General features: G+C 39.1%; 1 protein-coding gene across 2 annotated transcripts in view; it reads right to left on the reverse strand.

Annotated features, from left to right (window-relative positions):
- The window catches only part of LOC111865705 (origin recognition complex subunit 3), a 22,668-nt gene extending 3,779 nt beyond the window's left edge, over window positions 1-18,889 (reverse strand). For both annotated transcript variants that reach the window (XR_002843018.2, XM_023853932.2), the window contains exons 1-11: window positions 18,657-18,889; window positions 18,413-18,544; window positions 16,818-16,941; window positions 14,067-14,233; window positions 13,142-13,368; window positions 12,180-12,339; window positions 11,411-11,524; window positions 7,810-8,007; window positions 3,299-3,415; window positions 1,988-2,299; window positions 964-1,200 (exon numbers count right to left, since the gene is read on the reverse strand). Coding sequence is in view for 1 of the 2 variants with exons in the window: in XM_023853932.2 (XP_023709700.1) it covers window positions 964-1,200; window positions 1,988-2,299; window positions 3,299-3,415; window positions 7,810-8,007; window positions 11,411-11,524; window positions 12,180-12,339; window positions 13,142-13,368; window positions 14,067-14,233; window positions 16,818-16,941; window positions 18,413-18,544; window positions 18,657-18,683 (1,815 nt within the window). In the remaining variant the exon portion in view is untranslated. The remainder of the gene's footprint in view (window positions 1-963; window positions 1,201-1,987; window positions 2,300-3,298; window positions 3,416-7,809; window positions 8,008-11,410; window positions 11,525-12,179; window positions 12,340-13,141; window positions 13,369-14,066; window positions 14,234-16,817; window positions 16,942-18,412; window positions 18,545-18,656) is intronic.
- Window positions 18,890-20,312: the final 1,423 nt, after the last annotated feature.

A 20,312-nucleotide genomic window follows, 5' to 3' on the forward strand; every position in this document is an offset into this window, starting at 1 on the left:
AACAATTTATATTTTTAATATAATATTAAAAAAAACCTTACACATGTGGAATCCGCGACATCATATGATGACGTTCGGCCAGCTGCCCTTACTTTTAACGACATCATATGATGACGTTCGTCCGATAAAGGTTAAATTGACTGGAGAAGGAAGCTCACCACTTACTTCCATCTACTGCCAAGTCTAAGAATGCATGGATGGACTGTAGGTTATTTAATAATGATGTACCAGCTGCAATAGTTATTTAGTGTTATGAGTTATGAAAGGATGACCAAGACTGATGAAAGTTCAAAACTGCATCACTACATGTTTCGACCAAGGTGGTCATCATCAGGTGTTAAAAAATTATTGGGTGAGGAAACAGCTGTCTTCTGTTGTTGCTTACGTTATTAATATGCCCAGCAAAAGGACTTCATAATTATATATCATATTTAGAGAAAGTAGTATTGGCCTATTTTGAGCTACTATCCCAGCATTAACTGGAGAGATTGAGAAAAACCCCACATACACAAAAAAAACTCAGCAAGGTCAGGTGGAGCTAAAGCTGATATTCATACCAGGAAACCCTCTTACTGCTTGAGAAAACTCGTTTGTAAAAATACATGGAGATATATCTTGACCCCCCCACATGCCTTTATGCTTAATTAAGCACAGGGACAAGTTCACCTTTTACCCCAAATTATAAAATTTAGCACTATATAGTACCAGAAACAAATAAAAATAAAATAAAACAAATCAGAACGCTCATTAGAAGAAAGTGCTGCAGCCTACTTCTTTGTAATATCCTGATATTTGCCTGGTAGGATCAGGTAAATCAATGAAGAAACTTGTTTATCATACTCAGCACTCCACATGAGATTCAAAATCGTGCTCTCAGAATTCAAATCAGATATGCCACCACCAAGATAACCTACTGGGTAAATAACAGTGAAGGCAATATCCAAACACATGTATATTCCTTACCTCCAAATAGTAGTGCGGATTGTTCAGAGCCATGTGTATTGCAGCTCTTGGTGTACCAACAATGTGTCTCTTGACTCTTGCCACATTGTTGAAGAAGAAAACTTCATTGAATGGTACATTTGTTGGTGGAACAAGGAACTGTGGGAAAACTGATCCTGCCAAGTAGTCCAAAAGGTTCTTCCTTGTCTCTTCATAGGCTGACAGTGGTTTCTGCTTACGTGACAACTCCAGTAGTTTCTAAACAAGCAATTGTGAACATCGGCTTCTAGTGGTTATCACATCTACATCACAGCTCACATTTGAATTCTAAGAAGGAAACATGACCTGCCATTTCACAACTTCAGTACTTCACAACTATCAGCAAACCACCCATGAGTTTGTGGACACAACATACACTATTTCTCTTCACACAAGTGGGAGGGAATCCACTGTGGATGACCAGATTTCCATAAAATTTTAAACTGGTGGTCTGGACTAAAATTTCAACTTTTCTGGGGGTAAACAGCAGCCAGCATGTAAGACTGACAGCCTCGCCACCATCTGTGAGCAGATTGTCTAGAAAATGTGGCAGCCTTGACGTCTCACAACCCTATGGGCCTCCATGGCCTGTTACAGGGATAGCTTTACCTTTTACCTTTAATACAGTCTATGAATGCATTACAACTAAGATTAATTTTTATGAAGATTTCGTTTAATATTCAACAGGCCAGAAACTGTTTCACACAAAAATTGAAGAACTCATAAGAAACGTTTTTCATTTTGCTGGCACATGAGTAAACTGCGTTTGAGAAAAATGGTACTTAATGTCTAAAATGATTCAGGGTAAAAATTATTAAAGTTCAAAGTATTTATACTTAAATGTAAGTTAAATAACCTCCTTGTTTTGGGATGTGCTGGGGAGTGAACAGTGAGGATGTGGAGCAAAAACGTCATTTCAAATGTCTTTAACAATAGTGGAGTACAGACATTTTAAAGATTTTCAATAGAAATATCAAATAAGGTTTCATAAATAACCAGCATTTACCTCTTTCAGTTGATATCTGTTAATATTTTCCCCAATATCAATTTTACTTGGACTTTTCAATGGTTGTTCAGTAGCTTCTATCCCCATATTTGCAATCGAAGTGTAATACTTTGACAGCTCCTCTTGTACATCCTTCAGGTGAGAGACTTTCACTGACATGTTGCTTGAGGCACTTTCAAGAAAGCCGAGGACTTTCCCAAGCTTATCCAGTAATTCTTCTCGCGACTGGAAACCAAGCAGCTGGAAGCACTCTCTGAACTGAGGTGATTCAGATATGTCACAACAGATGGCCATGTTGTATACTTCCCTCAGCTGGAAAAGATTTCAGTTCTTAGGGTCAGGAGAGGATCAGGAACAGAGACATACAGAAAATCTACACAAAGTTAAATCCCCATTTAAAGAGGAGAGTGACCTAAGAGAAATGCATTCATTAGCTTCCTTTGTAATACCACAAATCTCAAGTGTGTGGCCATGGTGGCAATGCAGATTTTCCATGAACATGCTCCATCCCTCACCTGTAACAATCACAACTTTGTGAATGCCCATATCACAACCATACAATGATTCTGGAGCCCACATTAACCTGCAGATTCATTCCACTGATCGTCTTTAATTATGCCCTACCAAGAATACAAAGAATCCTGTACTATGAGTACACAGACAGAGAATGGTAAGATCAATAGACCACAGCTGGAAACAAGGAAGAAAATTTATTTGGCATACAATGGATCTGAACACAAATCAGAAAAACTTTAATTAGGCGCAGCTTAACACTAGAATAATTGGTTATACATCACATGCTGAACAATACCTAAAGAAAAACCCAAAACTGGACAACACTGTACAGAGATTTTGGTTCATATTGGTTGGTTTCAACTGCCACTTTACACAAAACATTAAATTTGGACAAACTTGCATTCATTAATAGATATGTTCATGCCATACTGATTGAACTACATGTACTTGGTAGGAAAAACAAGTATAATTTGATTACACTATTTGAACTGGTAACAGTTAAAACAATTTGAAGAAAAAAAAAAAAACTTTTGCTAGGGCAGAAACACTTTTCTGTTTTCACCTGAAAGCTAAACTTTCTAAAATGGAGAGCTGAAACCCTTAAGTGAAGATTTTATCCACCAGACAAGGGCAAAATAAGATGCACAATAAAATGAATTCAAATCAATGGTGCTAAAGCTTGTTTCGACTGAAAAGGAAGAGAACCAAATTATAGTATGACTGCATTTCTGAACTGACCGCCTTCAAATCTACACTTCTTTGCACAGCTGTGGAATGCAACTGCAGCACACATACTTGCTTTCCTAACGGTGACTTTGGGAGTGATGCTGTCAGAGTGTGGAGGCACCTCAGATATGTGTGTAAGTTCAGCAGGTATCCATGTAGTTCTGTCATTAGCTCCTCAAGCACTTCCTGTAAAAACAGTCATTTTAGGTAGTCTCACAACAAAATCATGGATCCATCTGCCCCCAGATCCATATGATACAAATGATGGCTCAGCATGTACACAAACCAAATGGTTGCACATGAGCAAGTAATATACTGTCACATGACAAATAACTTGACACCGTTCAGGGATCTGGCGAATATTTACTCTCCTTTGCTTTTACACAATATCACAATACCATATCACAATGACTCTTAACCTTATACAATCCCGTATATCAACTGCTGTTCAACTACATCTCAGCAAATCCATTCAACCGTCTCCGATGGCAGCTATACTAAGACTGACTCATTACCACGGAAGTGCATTATTCCTGCTGGTTCAACAATCATTGTAACGCAACGGGGAAACGCATGTGTTGATTCTGCAATTCCTATGCAACAGCCCACTGTTATTTTGTTGTCATGGAAATATCTCTCCAAACACTTTACATTACTGTAACATGACTGACTTACTATGGACAAAGTCTGGATCAGTAATTGGCTTTGTTGAACATTACAGATCGTACCAAGTAATAACAGTGCTATCACTAATTCACATGCTCTACAATTCACTAAAGCATGCACTAAGTCTTCTCAGTCTGCTGTGTCTTCACTGGTTGTCACCCGGCAACACTCCCAATGCCAGAGATTCTTCAGCTTCTGTGTTCCACAGCTCTGGTTCTTTAGCAACTGGAAGACAGCCTTTACATCTGGGGTCCATTGAAAGGCTTGCTTTTTCTCAGCGAGTCTGGACAGTGGCTTTGAAATGTCAGGTAAACTGGAAATAAACCATCTGTAATAAGTGCATAATCCCAGGAGGCTCCTTATTTCCCGCTTGTTCCTCGAGGTCGGCCATTCCCGTACTGTGTTCAGCTTCTCATGATCTGCGGTTATTCCTTCTACCAACACAATATGACCCATGTATTGTAACTGTTTGTGAAAAATTGTCACTTTTCTGGGCTGAGCTTCAGCTGGGCCTCATAGAACCGCTGGAATACTTTCTGGAAGTTGAGCAGGTGCTCCTGGAACATGCGGCAAATCATGATCACATCATCAGCGTACATGAGGCATGACTCACAAGCGAGGCCTCTCAAGACAGCCTTCATTAGCTGTTCAGACATTATGCCCAGTTATAACCCCCAGGCAATGGGTTCCCTTTTCCTTGCCTCCTACAGCTCACTGGGCTATGGTGGAGGTATCTAAACCCGCCTCCACATGGGCATCTCCCTAACTGGCTTGTCTTGTTGGTCCTTGTGATATAGCCTCAGGGCAGAGTCAACAGAAAATACCACTTCCAACGGTTCTTCAATTGTTGCACTATGTTACTGCTGCTGTGGGGACATGGTAATTGCACCACTGCCTAGCAACATGCCTTGGCTTTCAGCACATATGTCAGAATATGTTAATTATTGCATAAGGGTTGTAAACTTATGCCTATACTTAAGTAATATACCATGGGGGTGTATAGGGAACATAGAGTGAAGGTCCATACATTCTCAGACTTTGACATTACACTGAAGTGGACACTTTCATGCTCTTCTTGCCTTTACTTCTGAGAAAGGTACTCTGAGTGCTCACTGGAAAGACAGCTGGGTGAATTTCTCACACACTATGGGAATAGTGGTGCAGAAAGAAATTCCCAGCAACCTTTCTGGGAATCAAATCAAGACTGTCTAGTCCACAGCCAGACACATTACTGAGATATTAAGGGGGTTCTACAAGACATATGGTTAGGTAAGGTATCTGTGAACACAAAAAAAAATTAATGAAGGCTGCATGCTTGGAAAAGGAAAATGCCACATAACTAGTTTGTAAAACTGGCCTACTGTCACTTAAATTTCCTGTCTCTTCCCTATAGTCAATATGGAAGCAGTTACAATAAGAACAGCTCCTCTTCCCTCCCTTTTCCAGTTAGCCATGTAGTTCCTTTTGGTTTAGCTACTCCTTATACAGATCTGTTTTCTAAAGAAGTGCCATCCAGGCTGAAGAAAGCTCTTTACGTGATTTTAATTATTACATATTTAGCCATTAAACAAGCACCAAATGCAGAGATGGGAGCAGCATTAAAATGCACTTCACTCTTCACATGATGCCTGTCTGTAATCTTGGTATATCAGAGAACAGATAAATCATGTGATATTTGTAAGATGGCAGGATGATTACAAGATCTCACACAATGCTACCAATGACGCAGAGTTAACAGTTACTGTTATAGTATTAACAATTTTCTCAAAATCAGCATGATTGCATATTGATATCTATAGATTCTATTCAAGACATTCTTCTCTCAAATAAGATCTAAAAGTTTGTTATGATGGTATATTGCTACAAGTATTATGTTTTTGAACATTATACATCGTTTTGTCTATTTTTAAAAAAAGTCCTGTTTATTTTTTAAAACACGCTTCAGAGACTGAATTCTGTCCCTGTCCTCAAGTAAAACCTACTCAGTTGCATCCAATAGACAGAGCTAGCCCATAGTCCGGAGACAGGGGCTAGCTCTATCTATTGGACCCAACTGAGTAGGTTTTACTTGAGGACAGGGACAGAATTCAGTCTCTGAAGCGTGTTTTAAAAAATAAACAGGACTTTCTTCGCTCAGCAGATTTCTTAGCTAAATGTATTTCGACTTCAAGTGAGCCTGAATAAATTAAATGCATGTATATGGTACTAACCGCATAAGAAGAATTCAGCAAATTCTACTATTAAAAGTATTTCAAAGATACCAAACATGCAACAAGTAATTCAGGCCCATATGTAATGTTTCTTTTAACACTTTGCGGACCGGCAATTTAAATATCTAAATCACCCTGGGGACCGGCATTTTTAAACCTACTTTCCTAACTTGTGCACTGTTCACTTTAAAAATTAATATAAAATCTCATAATTAATTTTATGAACTAAAATTTTTGGAGAACACTTACCAATGCTCCTAGAAGTGCTTGAGAGTGTGATATTCCTGGAAACATTCCCCTTTGTGAAGTGGCATTACACAGAACTTGCAAATGTAGGCAGTCATGCTCCTTTTTCTGTGAACTGTGCAAACACGACATTGCCTAGAAGGATGCTTCCCCTTGGAATGTTCAATCTTTCACAATTTTCACGAGGGTATATTTCCGCATATCACCCAAGAGTCGCCCAGGGGGGTCCACATGAGGCCTGAGATGGGTGGGACTCGATGGTCCCGGTCCCACTAAGTCTGTGCCTGACTCTCGTTCTGCCGCCACCATCTGGTCTGTAGCCCAGGCCTTTGCCACATTCATCAGAAATGCTTTGTATTTCAGTTTTGAATTGGGGTTTAGATTTTTGTAAACCAAAAATGAATTGAAAATGGCACAATTTATAAGCACAAAGCAACTTTCTTTGTCCACTTTATTGTTTATCTAGGAAGAGAATAATAGGCCAAGTATTGATCAGCTCTATCAACTCCCTTCATGAACATATTATACTCAGGAATATAAATAGGCTTCTTTACTTGTCCATGTCTCCTTTGAACATGAACCATGCTCGAATTGTGAACTGTGGAAATCATATTCACAACTCGAGTATCTCTATCTCCAAAAAACAGTTCAGCTACTTCAGACATTTGTGTAGGGTCCGATGGCATTTGTCTCACCCCTGGATCACCAGTAAACTTTCCCAAAGTGGGTGTTTTGTCCATTTTACCCCATGTGGCTGTCCCCGCAATGCTAGCGCTCGCACTTTCATCGGAGCTCTCACTGTCACTTTCACTTTCTTTTCTGGTCACAATATTTTGGGGGCCCCTGTCACTGCCACTGACACTGTCCACACTATCAGAAGACGAAGCAGTTGGCAAGTCAGATAACTCAAATCACAGATTTCTTCTTCTCCGAGAGCTCGCGCAGCCTTCAACTGCTTTCGTCTCTGTGCCATGTTGACGCTGAGAATATCTTGCCTCACACATAGAAGCTTCGACTTGAACAAAGGGACTTTTCTTTAGAGTGAGAGGGGAATAGAGTGGTCATGTTGCTGACTTGGAAAACAAACATTCTGAAGGTCAGCTACGCAGTACTTTTACAGACACGTGGCCACCAAAGCGAGGAATAGTGTGTTGAAACATAACGTGTCCTAAAAGTCTAAATCTAGGCGACCGGTCTGCCATGTTTAAAACCCAAACGCCTAGGCCTAGGCGTCTGGTCCACGAAGTGTTAAAGAAAAGTGAACCAAACCAAAACTGAAATGGCCTCATAAAATTTAGTGTAGGTATTTTACATCCAGTTTCAATGAGATCAGTTCTAGGTTTGAGAACTCTTACCAACAGGTGGGCTAATGAAACAATCTCTGCTCCTCAAAGTATGTTTGAAACACATCTAAGAATACAAAATGGGTATATTGCTGCAATCATTGACTTTACTAACCTTAAAATGATGGTCATCAAGAAGAAGAGGAGCTTTCTCTTTCTTCGGCAATGTGTCCACATACCGACGGAAAGAGGGCAACTGACGCAACTCCTCCAGCTGTTCCTTACTCAGAGATTTAATGTTCTGTGACAGTTCAGAAATTGAGCAGCACAGAACATTATGATCACAGTTGAAGAAATGTTCCATCATACAATACTGCAAAAATAAAATATCCAACGTAATAGGAAGGTGATATAATGAAATATGAAGCAGGGTGAATTTGCAAGAGAGAAAATATTACGTAAAAAACACCCAACAGAATATACTGAACTTACATGAAGCTTGAATTTACATCTTGTAAATCCACTCCTTAGCAACCAATCAACTAGGTTATTTAACCCTTCACCGCAGTCATTTTTCAGTGTGGTCATTTAAATTCCGCTGCCGTGTCTCTCCGGCGGTAATATTTTCAGCCCATTTAAATTTTGAAAGAGAATCTTTTATTCATCATTATTTTTTAAATTATATGAGATATAAACATGAAACTTTCACTAAAATGATCTTAAAAGATGGTTTTATAATCTTACCTTATAATATGAGCGCCCTGTATCTCGGCAATGGAAGCAGGTGGTTTAGAATTTCAGTAGTGTATGATACACTTTGAAGCATTCTACACACAACGCTGCCTCACATTTACACCAATACTGAGTATCCTGTGGCCCTTTCTCGCGCACACCACACACCTTCTGTAAGGTCTTGACTTCTTCCCTGAGGGGGGAAGACGCTCCGGGAAATGTCTTCCCGTGAGTCGTTTCCGTGGTGGCTGAACTGACGGACGGCCGTGTACAGGACGACGAACCCCAGAACCGTGCTTTTCCACGAGGCCTCGAGCCAGCGAAAGTCTGAACTGTAGAGTGTCCATCTTTTTGTTTGTTTGGGACCGATAGATTACCATGCTGTTGTGGATCGCTACATTGAGTAACCGCTTGAACAATTTCACGTACCACTTGGTACCCTTCTTTCGTTCAAGCAGGTACGGTTGAAGCATCTGGTCTTTCAGATCCACCCCTAGCATGTTCTTGTTGTAATCACAACCACAGGCTTTATTTCTGCCTTGTCTGCACGATTTACAACCACTCACATATCATCTTTATGGTATGTGGATATCATGGTCACCCTTTTTTTGTCCTGCCACGCAAGAACTGCCACGTCTCCTGAGTACTGAGCATAGTGTTCACCTTTTTTCAATTTCATATTTTTCACTAAGGGAGTGACGTCTTTCCTGTTGGTACGTAAGGTTCCAACATAGTCTGTATTTTTAGACTTCAAGAAATGAGCCAAATCAGGTGAGTTATAAAAATTATCCATCCACACTGTGTGTCCGCGACCTAGATTTTCTAAAAGTGTTACTACAATTGCTGCAGTTTTGTTTGTCTCTGCAGTCACATACTGATTTGTTAGTTCCAGTCCTTGTCCAGTATAGACAGGAAAGGACCAAACATAACCAGAGCTAGACTCGCAGAGTTCAAATGTTTTGATACCAAATTTCGCAGCCTTGAGTGGCAAGTACTGTTTGAAAGACAAACGACCTTTCCATAGGGTCAAGGATTCATCTATGGCAATGCCGTGACCCGGAAGATACAGATTTTGAAATTTCCAATTCAGGAGCTCAATAACGGGATAAATTTTGAAAAGTTTTGGAGGCCCTTGGTACTCATTTTGCTTGCTGTTGTCCGAAAAATGCAGAAACTTCATTATGGCCTCAAGTCTTTCCAGAGGTAAGGTCTCTGCAAAAAACAGAGTGAACAGCAGGCGGCCTTTGAGTAATAAGACCTCAATGTAGGCCTCTGATCAATGCCAATCAACAAAATTAGTGCCAAAACCACGTACATTTCGTCCACTGTCACATCTTCCCACTTCCGAATTCTAGAGCGAAATGTGAGAGGTCTGGCGATTTTCGATATTTCCTGTTGAGCATACCTGTTTGTTTCATCAACAATCAGCTGCACAAGGGAAATATCGAAAATGCTTTCAAAGGCACTGACAACATCTAGTTTGGCAGTGTCAAACTTGGGACCACACACACCACAAAACGATTCTCGCGAAGCGTGAAAACGATTCAATATCTTCCCACACAAATGTCCTGGACACCTCTTCAAATCCATCGTGGGCCATGATATTCTCATGGTCACTGCCACTTTCACTAGCACTGTTGGTCTCAGGTGGCACCAGTTGTGTGTAATCATAGTTCGATGCACTGTCATCATCGGAACTATAATTACTTAGGGTTTCGTCATCCAATACTTCGTCCAGCATGGTCACTAGTTCGACCTCCGCCAGCACACGACTTGTAGAAGGGCCAGCCATGGTAAGACAATGCTCAAATTTTCGAAGTCAGGCATCTTTGCAACCTCAGCTGCAGTAAATTTGAGCATTGTCTTACCATGGCTGGGGTCGCTTCTACGCGTTTATTTTTCCATCCAAGGCTTCAGTAGATGTATATACATACACTGGAGACCAGCCAGAGCATTAATACATGTAGGTATGAGTTATTTTCTTCTTTCCTCACCGGGGGGTGAACACAGTGCTCTGACACTATTATGCCTTGTATATTATGAATAATGTGTACTAGCAAGACAACATTTCTGGGCACCCCTTTATGAATGGCTTGGTCTGGTATTTCCTGCTGAAGGTAATATGACCTGCTGAATGGAATATGAACTTATTTTATCAGTAGATAAAGGCAAACATGGTCAGTCGACTGTTTATTTCTCCGAGGCATAACATACAGGCATACGTAACGATACACACTGTACTTCTGACAATAGGCCAGCGAAAAATTTCACAAAATACAGTAAACCCATCAATTTTTATGGGCGTAATAAATTAGGCCTGCAGCTGGACAATGTAGCAGTCAAACCACAGCCAAATGCCCAAGATGAAAAGAGATGTCAAACCGTGCCTAAGGGTTAACATATAATGGAAAATAATGAAATAAAAATGTTGAAAAAAATAGTGTTTCACATTAAATATTAAATTTAAACAGTCGTTTGAAACAGTTCCACATAACCAGTGACTTCAAAATTTAAGATTAGAAAACATATAACTCCATGTAGCAGAGTCCCATGTGCCCCTTAATAAGAATATAAAAAACTAAATAACAAAGGTTTACTGAGGAGACAAATACACAAAAAGCTGATGACAGCATAATGTAAGGGGTGGGTCATAAAAACTGGCCTCCACACTGCGACCTTCAATGATCTATTGTGCTTTACTGATGACAGCATAAGTCAATATCACTGGTACAAAGAATAGGCACAAAGAAAAAATGCACATTTATGCTTCATCGGCAGGAAATTGATCAAAGTAAAACATACTATCTTCCTTCAGATTACATCTCAATAAAGAAAAGAGGTTGATGTACAAACCAAATTAACATACAAGTGGACCACATGAAATTTCTGACAATTTAAGTAGTGCATGTAATTAAACAGGTTAAGAAACACTGGTTTAAGGCAGGATGCAATGATGTCTTATGTTTCACAGGAATATGGTTATGGTAATTCACAACCTTGATAGCAGAGAACTGACTGTAGGAGTTTAGCTCTAAAATTCTCACCTTGTAGTGCTGAATGAATCCATACACAGATAAGTCATAGAATAAGAAAATATCAGTCAGTAACTTGAAAGTCTTATCATCCAACTGGAACGGGCATGTGCTAGTTAGAACAACCTGGAAAAAAAAATGAATAAAAATATGTACATATTCTTAAAAACAACATAAATAGGAATATTCATATATACCAGTCTTAGTAAGGAGCTGGGGTAACGTAGTCAGTATAGCGACTGCCTACGGGCTGCACAGCTGTGGGGTCAGAGATCGAGTCCCAGTAGGGTCAAGAATTTTCTCTTCTCCAAATCATCCAGACCAGCTCTGAGATCCACCCAACCTCCTATCCAATGGGTAACGGGGGCTCATTCCATGGAGGTAAAGTGGCAGGGGCGTGAAGCTGATCACTCACCTCCAACTAGTGCCGAGGTCAAGAAAATGTGGATCTATACATTCACTGGCCCATACACCTTCATGGCGTTCTTGCTTAATTCGTTGAGCACAGGGACAACTTTACTTTTTACCAGTCTTAGTACTCTTAACAAACATCTCAATTTTTGAAGATAAGTCTTCCAGAATGTGATGCCATGTAGTTGGGTAGATTCCTCCAAAATGTTGGTACCTATCTGTCAAACTACAAAACATCAGAACCCAGAAAACCATAATCTTAATATTCACTACCAAGGGAACTTCAAGGCTCATATTCCCATTAGCACCTTAAAATGTTAAGAATATTTAAAAAATGTAAAAATGCATGAGGACTGTATATGTAATGTACCTTCTCTAGAACTTGATTAAGGTAAGCGGTTGATGGCTGGGAATGAAACACCTCATTGCAAAGTTTGGAAGATACATGGTATGGCAGGCTGCGATGCAGAGCACAGACGGCGGTGGCAACACCAAATACAAACACCAAAGGAAGTGAGTTGATGTAACCACTGCAAAACCAGAAGTAAGAATGTGCAAATGAGCTGCAAGCAACAGAGGTGTGATAACATTCAAGCAAAATAATGGGTAAGACATCTTACATAAAAAAAGTTGTCAGCCAATCTGCAAGTGCATTGTAGATTCTAATGTAATGGATTTTAAGCTAAATGATACAGGCTCTATACCAAAAGTTACTCTAAAAGCTAAACCACACAAAACTGAAAACAAGTGCCTGTGACTCACATGATATTTGCATGTAGTAGACCTAACTGGACATGATAAACAATCTTCATTTACTCAGCATCAATATAACAATTAAGGCAAGCCACAGCCATTTCCTCTAGTCGATCTTTGACAGTTATATAAATATCAATTGTCTGATGTTACGTGACCTCAGCCATTGCTAGCGTGGCAAATACATTCTAAGAATCAATTTACCATGAAGATGTCCATTCAAAGTCATGTCTTACAATGCCTTTATAAATAACTCAGTTCAGTAGTGTCAAACCAACACAATGAAATCTATGGCAGACAATGGAAAGCCGTATATGAAGGAAATTTAACATTGACACTACATAAAATGAACATAAAATGAAGAAAAATATGAAACAGAGGAACAATAAATGGGAAATTCAATATAAAACGAATCTCTCCACATCCAAGATATGTTCAGAGTGATAGAAATATATAGTATACACTCTGTATATAGAACTCCTAACCAACAAAACCCAAAATGTCCAGGTGTCCAGAATTTTACTACATGGGCTGCACAGGGCATCACAGTTATGCTACTTGGCATATTATGAATACTACCTTGCTATAAGGATGAAGTTTTGTAAGATGTGTGGTGAGAAACCTTCCACATTAGGAATTATAACAACAAGGGCAGCATCTTTATCCATTTCCAAGGCTGGCTTATTTTTAGACTTCTTCTTTGGACTTTTAGATCTCAACTGTTCCTTGTACCAAGCTGATAAGGTTAGAAAGTTATACTGATTCTTCTTTATATTGTCCTTCACTGTCTCTTCTAAATCATCATCCTGGCAACAGGACAAAAAGGGTTATAACCTCAAAATTAAGATGATACAACTCACCATTTTTACAATTTAGTCTTGAGATTCAATTTGATACTGTATAATCAAGGTTTCAACGGTGAACCCACTTTTAAATAGGAAGCCCAATGGCAAATGATTATTCATTAAGTTCATTAATTGTTAATTTGTTGTACTAACACCATTAGTTAATGAACGAACTAAGTAACTTCACTGTACTTCCATTTTTTGTCTGGCATAAGATGAATGCAGAGTATGTTGTCTTGTATGCCGAAATATTAATTTCCTTCTTTATATTTGATTACTTTGCGTGAAAAAGGCCTTTCATAACTCATATACTTAAAGCATGTTACTTAAGAAAGATACCACTAGGAAGATCACGATGTAGGTGGCTGGATAATATTAAAATGGATCTTAGAGAGACAGGATGGGATGGGATGGACTGGATTGATCTGGCTCAGGATAAGGCCCAGTGGAGGGCTCTTATGAACAGGGTAATGTACCTTCAGGTTTGAAAAAATGCTGGGAAGTTCTTGAGTTGCTGCACAACTGGCAGCTTCTCAAGAAGGGCTCAGTTCCACTAAGTTAATTAGTTAGTTTGACATGTTACTTTGATATGGGACATAATTAATCTCTATTCAGACAAAAAATTCATCATTTACATGACACACTAAAAAACTACTTACTCTCTGAACTTTGTTGTAATTCATGAATTGGAGAACCAAGTGCTCGATGGCAGAGCGAACTGTAGCACAATGACGGGCCTGCAGAGTGGCTACGTACGGTGTCACCTTATCATGTAACTGACTTGATAATGTTGCAAACAGTGCTTCATGATCTGGTAAGTTCACACCTAGCAAGAGAAATACAATTTCTATGTTGTACATCTGCCGTGTCAAACATGCGGCCCCCATGGCCACAAAGTGCGGCCCCTCAACTTTTAGAGCTAATTGATATTAAAATCAATATTAAAATTTTAGTAGAAATATTTTTTGTAAAGACAATTTTCCAACAGACCAGAAGACAAGAAGTATCACGCAGACATAAATTAGCAGCCTGCAGGAAATTCAATGTTTTGCTATTTCTAACATAACTTCTTGTGTAATCTCTCTTTTTACATACTGAAAACCTGTTTGATACTTGTCAAAAATGGCATTTTCTTGCTTTTTAAAACTAAGATATGTGATTTTAGGTAATTATATTGAAATTATTCCTAAATAATAAATAGAATTAAATTTCCTTGTATCAAAATCTAATGTACGTGGTGCGTTCCGTATATAATGGCTCCTATTTTTTTTTTTTTTGTGTTAATATGTAACGTCTGAGCTGGATGTTGGTTGTGCTGTAGTAAAGGATGAACCTTCCCACCAATGTACTGTTAATTTGGTTGTCATGCGACAGATAGCGACAGCAGAGCAGTCTACCAAAATGGCGTCTGACATAGAAGTGCGTATGAAAGAGAAATGTGTTACTGAATTTCTCACTGCCGAACAAATTGTACCCATTGACATACATTGACACTTGCTAAAGGTGTACGGAGACAATACAGTGGATGTCAGCACAGTGATTCAGTGGGTAGTGCGTTTCAACAGTGGCGAAAGTGACGTGCAAGACAAGCCACGCCATGGGCGTCCCTGCTCAGCTGCCACTCCTCACAATGAACAGCGCCTCATCCGAACAGATCAGCAGATAACGACCAGGGGCTGTCAATTCTGAACGCTACAAGATGACACTGACTAGGCTGAAAGCCCGTATTTCCCGAGTCAGGCCAGAGAAGCAGATAACCTTTCGCTTGCAACACGATAACGCTAGACCCCATACCAGTTTGGCGACCACCGTGCACATTGCAAAGTTTGGCTGGACTGTCCTACCGCATCCACCTTATAGCCCCGATTTGGCACCTTCAGACTTCCATCTCTTTGGGCCTATGAAAGACAGACTACGTGGGCAACATTTTCCAGACAATGATGCTGTCATTGCAGCTGTAAGAAAGTGGCTAGCCTCTGCTGGTGCAGACTTCTACGGGCACAGCATACAGGCTCTTGTTCATTGATGGCAAAAGTGCATAACGAATGGTGGTGATTATGTGGAAAAATAGCTGTAAGTAGCTGAAATGTTGCCCTATTTAACTGCATTATTATGATTTCTGTATCTGTTGTAGTTTTCTTTAAAAAAAAATAGGAGGCATTATATATGGAACGCCCTTAGTATATTTCTATTTTGAAGTGCGGCCCTGGACTATTATTTATAGGGCTGAGATGGCCCTCTGTACAAGTTGAGTTTGACATGCCTGTTGTACATAGACAACTGTCCATATATGAATACCTTAAAAAGATACTACATATACGAACATATCCAACTGGGAATACAAACTAGTAACACCTATGAAGAATGCCATTTTCTGGGATGTGGCGCCATGTAGATCTTGTATGAACCGACAGTTTGGAGGAACATATCGCCTCTATCTTCAGAGTAGAAAAATCCACGATCGAAGAACCAGCTTGAACAGGTGGCTGCAGACTGAGCCACCAGTCACTAGACTCACTTTACATTCCCTTCCATCTTTAATGCAACTTTATGTACAATTACTCCTTAACTTAAACTACATTAAAATTAAAATTAAATTTCTACATGTTTCTGCCATACTTGGCCATCCTCAGGCAACTGTTTGCTGGTTCAAATTGCTACACTGCATTAGTTAATTTAAAATATTCCAGTGTTAATCCATTTTTGTTGTTCACTCATTAAAATACACTTGCTTAAGAATATAAATCATTTATCTTTTCATGCACTATTTTCTTCTTGTGGCATCCATGTTTTTTATGCTGTTTTGTTTAGCACTATGAATATCTGTGTGGTGTTATCATTATTTTAATGTGCCCCATTATTATGTTCCCATACAGCTGCTCTAGCAAAGTTTATGTCACTTTATTATTATAATTATGTAATATATGTACGTACTATGTTAAATGGTTAGTCCTGACTGCCACATTTACAAGCAAAATCTTCTAAATCATAAAAAGAGATATAAATGTACACAAATGAGAATAGATACTGCATTGGAAAGAAGATTACTGATAAAAAAAGTCATAACACAGAAATTATTCAGTTACTCAGATATCCAAATTCAGTTTCTCTATTTTTCTCTAAGGATGCAGATAATACAGGTATTTCGTCTGATGAGGAAGATGATGTATTCTACTTTGATAATGAAATTAAGAAGTATTCAATGAGTACAAATAAGTCACCAGATGACTGGAAATCAAAACAATGAATGCACTTCCTTCGGCAAAGAAAATATCTACATAATTCCACAAATTATTTATAATACTCTTCTGTAAGATCCTGCATATACATTTCCCTCAGAAATGTAAATTAATACAAAAATTGATTAACGATTAGGACCAATAAAATATACTAAAATAATAAAATAATACCTGTCAGTAATGTTGCAGATGGTATCTCATTTCTAATTTTGTTCCGTGATTTGTTTATGTGGCAGTTTTGAATATAAAGAACTAAGTTCTCTAAAATTTGTGAAAATACTTCCTCCTGTAATGACTGAAAAATTAAGCAGCAGCATTAATTTTCGCCATATAACAAACAATGGCTGACAGTCAAAACAAGAAACTCCTAATTCTCACATTCATAATTCATACGGTATGTTCAACATATTGTCATGTCAGTCTTTATCAGTACTGATAGTGGTAAAAGAAGAAATCATATAGTCAGTGGCGTGCCATGCATGGAAGCAAGGGAAGCATTGCTTCCGTAGCTAAGAAACGAAAAGAAAAGAAGTCGTATATAAATAATTCAATTTGAATAATAAGGATTTGAATACTGTCATTTAGTGCGCGTTCCTGCTCAAGGCCACATGCCTCCTCCTTCTCTCTTCCATTGCTTGGTGGGACAGACAAAGTTTCCTTCGTTATTCTCCGTTAAAGTTCGTCGCACACGAAGTGGCAAGGAAGCAACTTTCTGTTTGCGGGCTAATGCCTGTGATACAGAAGCAAAGGCCTGTGTTCTTTCAATGGTTATGAGAAAATTAACTGTTTATGTGTGATTTCAGTCTTGTTGGGTGTTACAGGTAACCTTAAGTTTTATTAAAATATTGTAAGTGTATATTTAGATGGCGTAAGCTTGTATTTGTGATCGTATTTTGACGCATCAGAAAGAGGCTATCTGCGTTTAAGGGAAGCAAATCTGTTATTGCGGTGCAAGGGCAGGGGTGTGATTAGACTACACGCACAGGCACAGCTAAAATGAATGCTGGCAGACAACATGACTGTGACTGTGCAATCAAAAGCCTTTTAAAATGGGGGTTTAATAGCAGGGACTTTTCTGAAAAGAAAATAATTATAGAAAGAGGACGACTGACATGAGAAGTGCCAGAACTTAAAGCACAAATCAAATTATGTGTGAGGAAATTTAATTTGGAACAGTATTCTAAAACAGAGTGGCTATCCGGTTGCCGTGATATAGGAAAATTGTTTTGTTGGCCATACCTATTGTTTCTCAAGGAAAAAATGTATGGGACAAGACTGGGTTTGATGATATAAACAAACTTTATATAGCACTGAAACAACATGAGAACTCTCAGACTCACATTATTTCAACAGTGCAACTTGTTACGTTCAGGAAATCTCGAATTGACTGTCAACTTGACAATCAAAAGCACCTGAAGATACTACATAGAGAAATAATGAAAGGCTTGACTGATATCATCTGCCATTTAGGAAAGTGGCAACTTGGCCTCCGTGGTCATGACGAAAGTGTGGATTCTATCAACCGAGGTAATTATGTGGAATTAGTTCACTTGTTGAGGAAATATGATCACAAATTCAACGTTCACCTTGAGAACAGTACAGTATTTACAGGTTTATCGAACAGAATGCAGAACGACCTTATTGACTCAATAAGTGACGTAAATTTTGGTGAGTTGATTGCTATCAGTTCGTTTATTAGATACCACTGCTTCCCTTACCAAAAATAGTAATGCACGCCACTGCATATAGTCATTATGTTATATTACCTCCAGCTTCACCTCAAGAGATGACCATAAGCTCTTGTATGCATTATACCATGGTTGCCTATTTGTAGTCAGAGAGGACTGTTTCTTTGGTGTATTTTTGTTGCGTTTCTGTCGTTTATGAACAAAGCAGCCCTAGAAATTAAAAACGGCCTATTACATCTACCAGAATCAGTTCAACTCTAAATGAATGATAGAAAACCAGTACCAATTTGCAAGATTTACCGCTAGAAATCCAGTGTTTTACCTTGGAAACAGACACTGTATGATCCATACTGTTTACGTTCCCTCCAAGACGTTACTAACTTTCTATAAAGTACAGAATATACAAAGTAATACTTATTACATTACTACTGCAAGAGGATAGCTAGTTTATTAACACTTAGGACTGACAAGCAAACTACTAAAGCAAAACTATGGCTGTTCTTGAACGCTCTTGACAACCGCGCGCAAAACACCAGGCTGTGGTATACGGTACAGGTCTGCAAACAATAGCCACCGCACCGAAAATAAATTTCCCTCTTTCCTTCCGAATGATGGAATGAAATACCCACAGCACGCTAGGTTGCCGTTACGGCAATGTGAGAAAAGTAATATTTCTTGTGCATTGAGGCAGTCAGACAGCACATGCAGTTTTTCTCCAGCACATGGCGATGCTGGACTTCAACAAAGCTGGTGGAAGCCGTGAACGGCAAGGCTGTGCGTGGCCGAACATAATTCACTTTCCCCCCAGGCCACTATAAGACGTGGTTCATGTATTTCAAGCTACAGTTTCTCTTACTTGAGTGTAGATGGCAGGAGTAGTTCCTTTCTCTGCTCAATTCTTAGGAGGCGCTCTCTTGTGCTAAGCCATGCTGTCGATATTCCTGACTGGCGGCGTGCCGTTAAATGTACGTCTTCGCGATTTCAGGGATATAGGCTCAATTACGGTCAATTACCGTCAAGCGTTCCCAAATTTGTTTTAGGCCATATTTCAGAATCGTTATGAATTTTTCAACAAACATTTTTCTTGTCTGTCTCTAGGGATAATTTCAGAAAGGCTCATATATCCTGTTGCCCTCTCCATTAAACGTTGCTTGAAAGTCCTCCTTGATCTCTTCAGAGCGTTACATATGTGTATCTAAAGGAGTTAATGTTCTTCTGTCTTGAGCATGGAGCCGGCAGGGGTAGGGGCTGACATACATCAGCCCCACTTCCTACGGATTAAGACGAAATCAAAATTGAAGAAAAAAGGAAATATGTCAACATTAGTACCAATAATTAAACATTAGTTTTAAATGTGGAGTCATCTGTGTTTCAATATAATGAGCCGCAACTCCATGAAAACGAGTAAAACTATTCTGAAAAGGCTTAACCTAAGTTCTTAGCAAGTTCTACAGCTACTCCCCTAAGAAACATTGCGATGGCGCCCACAGTCTCTACTCATGAGAGAAGATAAGGTCGTCAGTCGCGAGTTTTAATCCGCTGTTTTATGAATGTGATGCCTGGCTTGTTTTCCCTCATTTCTCGCTTCGAGGATATTATTTGGCCTCCCAGCTTACGTGATCATTCAGCAGCAATTTATTTTTCCTTCTGGGAATACTGCACTTGCAGAATGAAAATCCTACTCGTATTCCTGGCCTGATACAGTGTATTCGACAACACGTATCACCTACGGATAGACAATGTCCTGAAAATCCACCACTAACGGCGTGCTGCAATATGTCCTCGCTGTCATCTGAGACACAACAATTCATGAAAGGTAAAGGAGAACACCTGCAAAACGTCATTCTCAAATGGGATATTTCTTCGTCGAGCTGATAATGCATTCATACGTACATACATTATAGTTGTATCAGCTATCTCTCGTTGGTTATTTTATTCTAAGAGTGTCGTGTATTTCTTTACCATGTATATAATTAGG

Source organism: Cryptotermes secundus, unplaced genomic scaffold, assembly GCF_002891405.2.
Source record: "Cryptotermes secundus unplaced genomic scaffold, Csec_1.0 scaffold19, whole genome shotgun sequence".
In the NCBI taxonomy this organism is placed as follows: Eukaryota; Metazoa; Arthropoda; class Insecta; order Blattodea; family Kalotermitidae; genus Cryptotermes; species Cryptotermes secundus.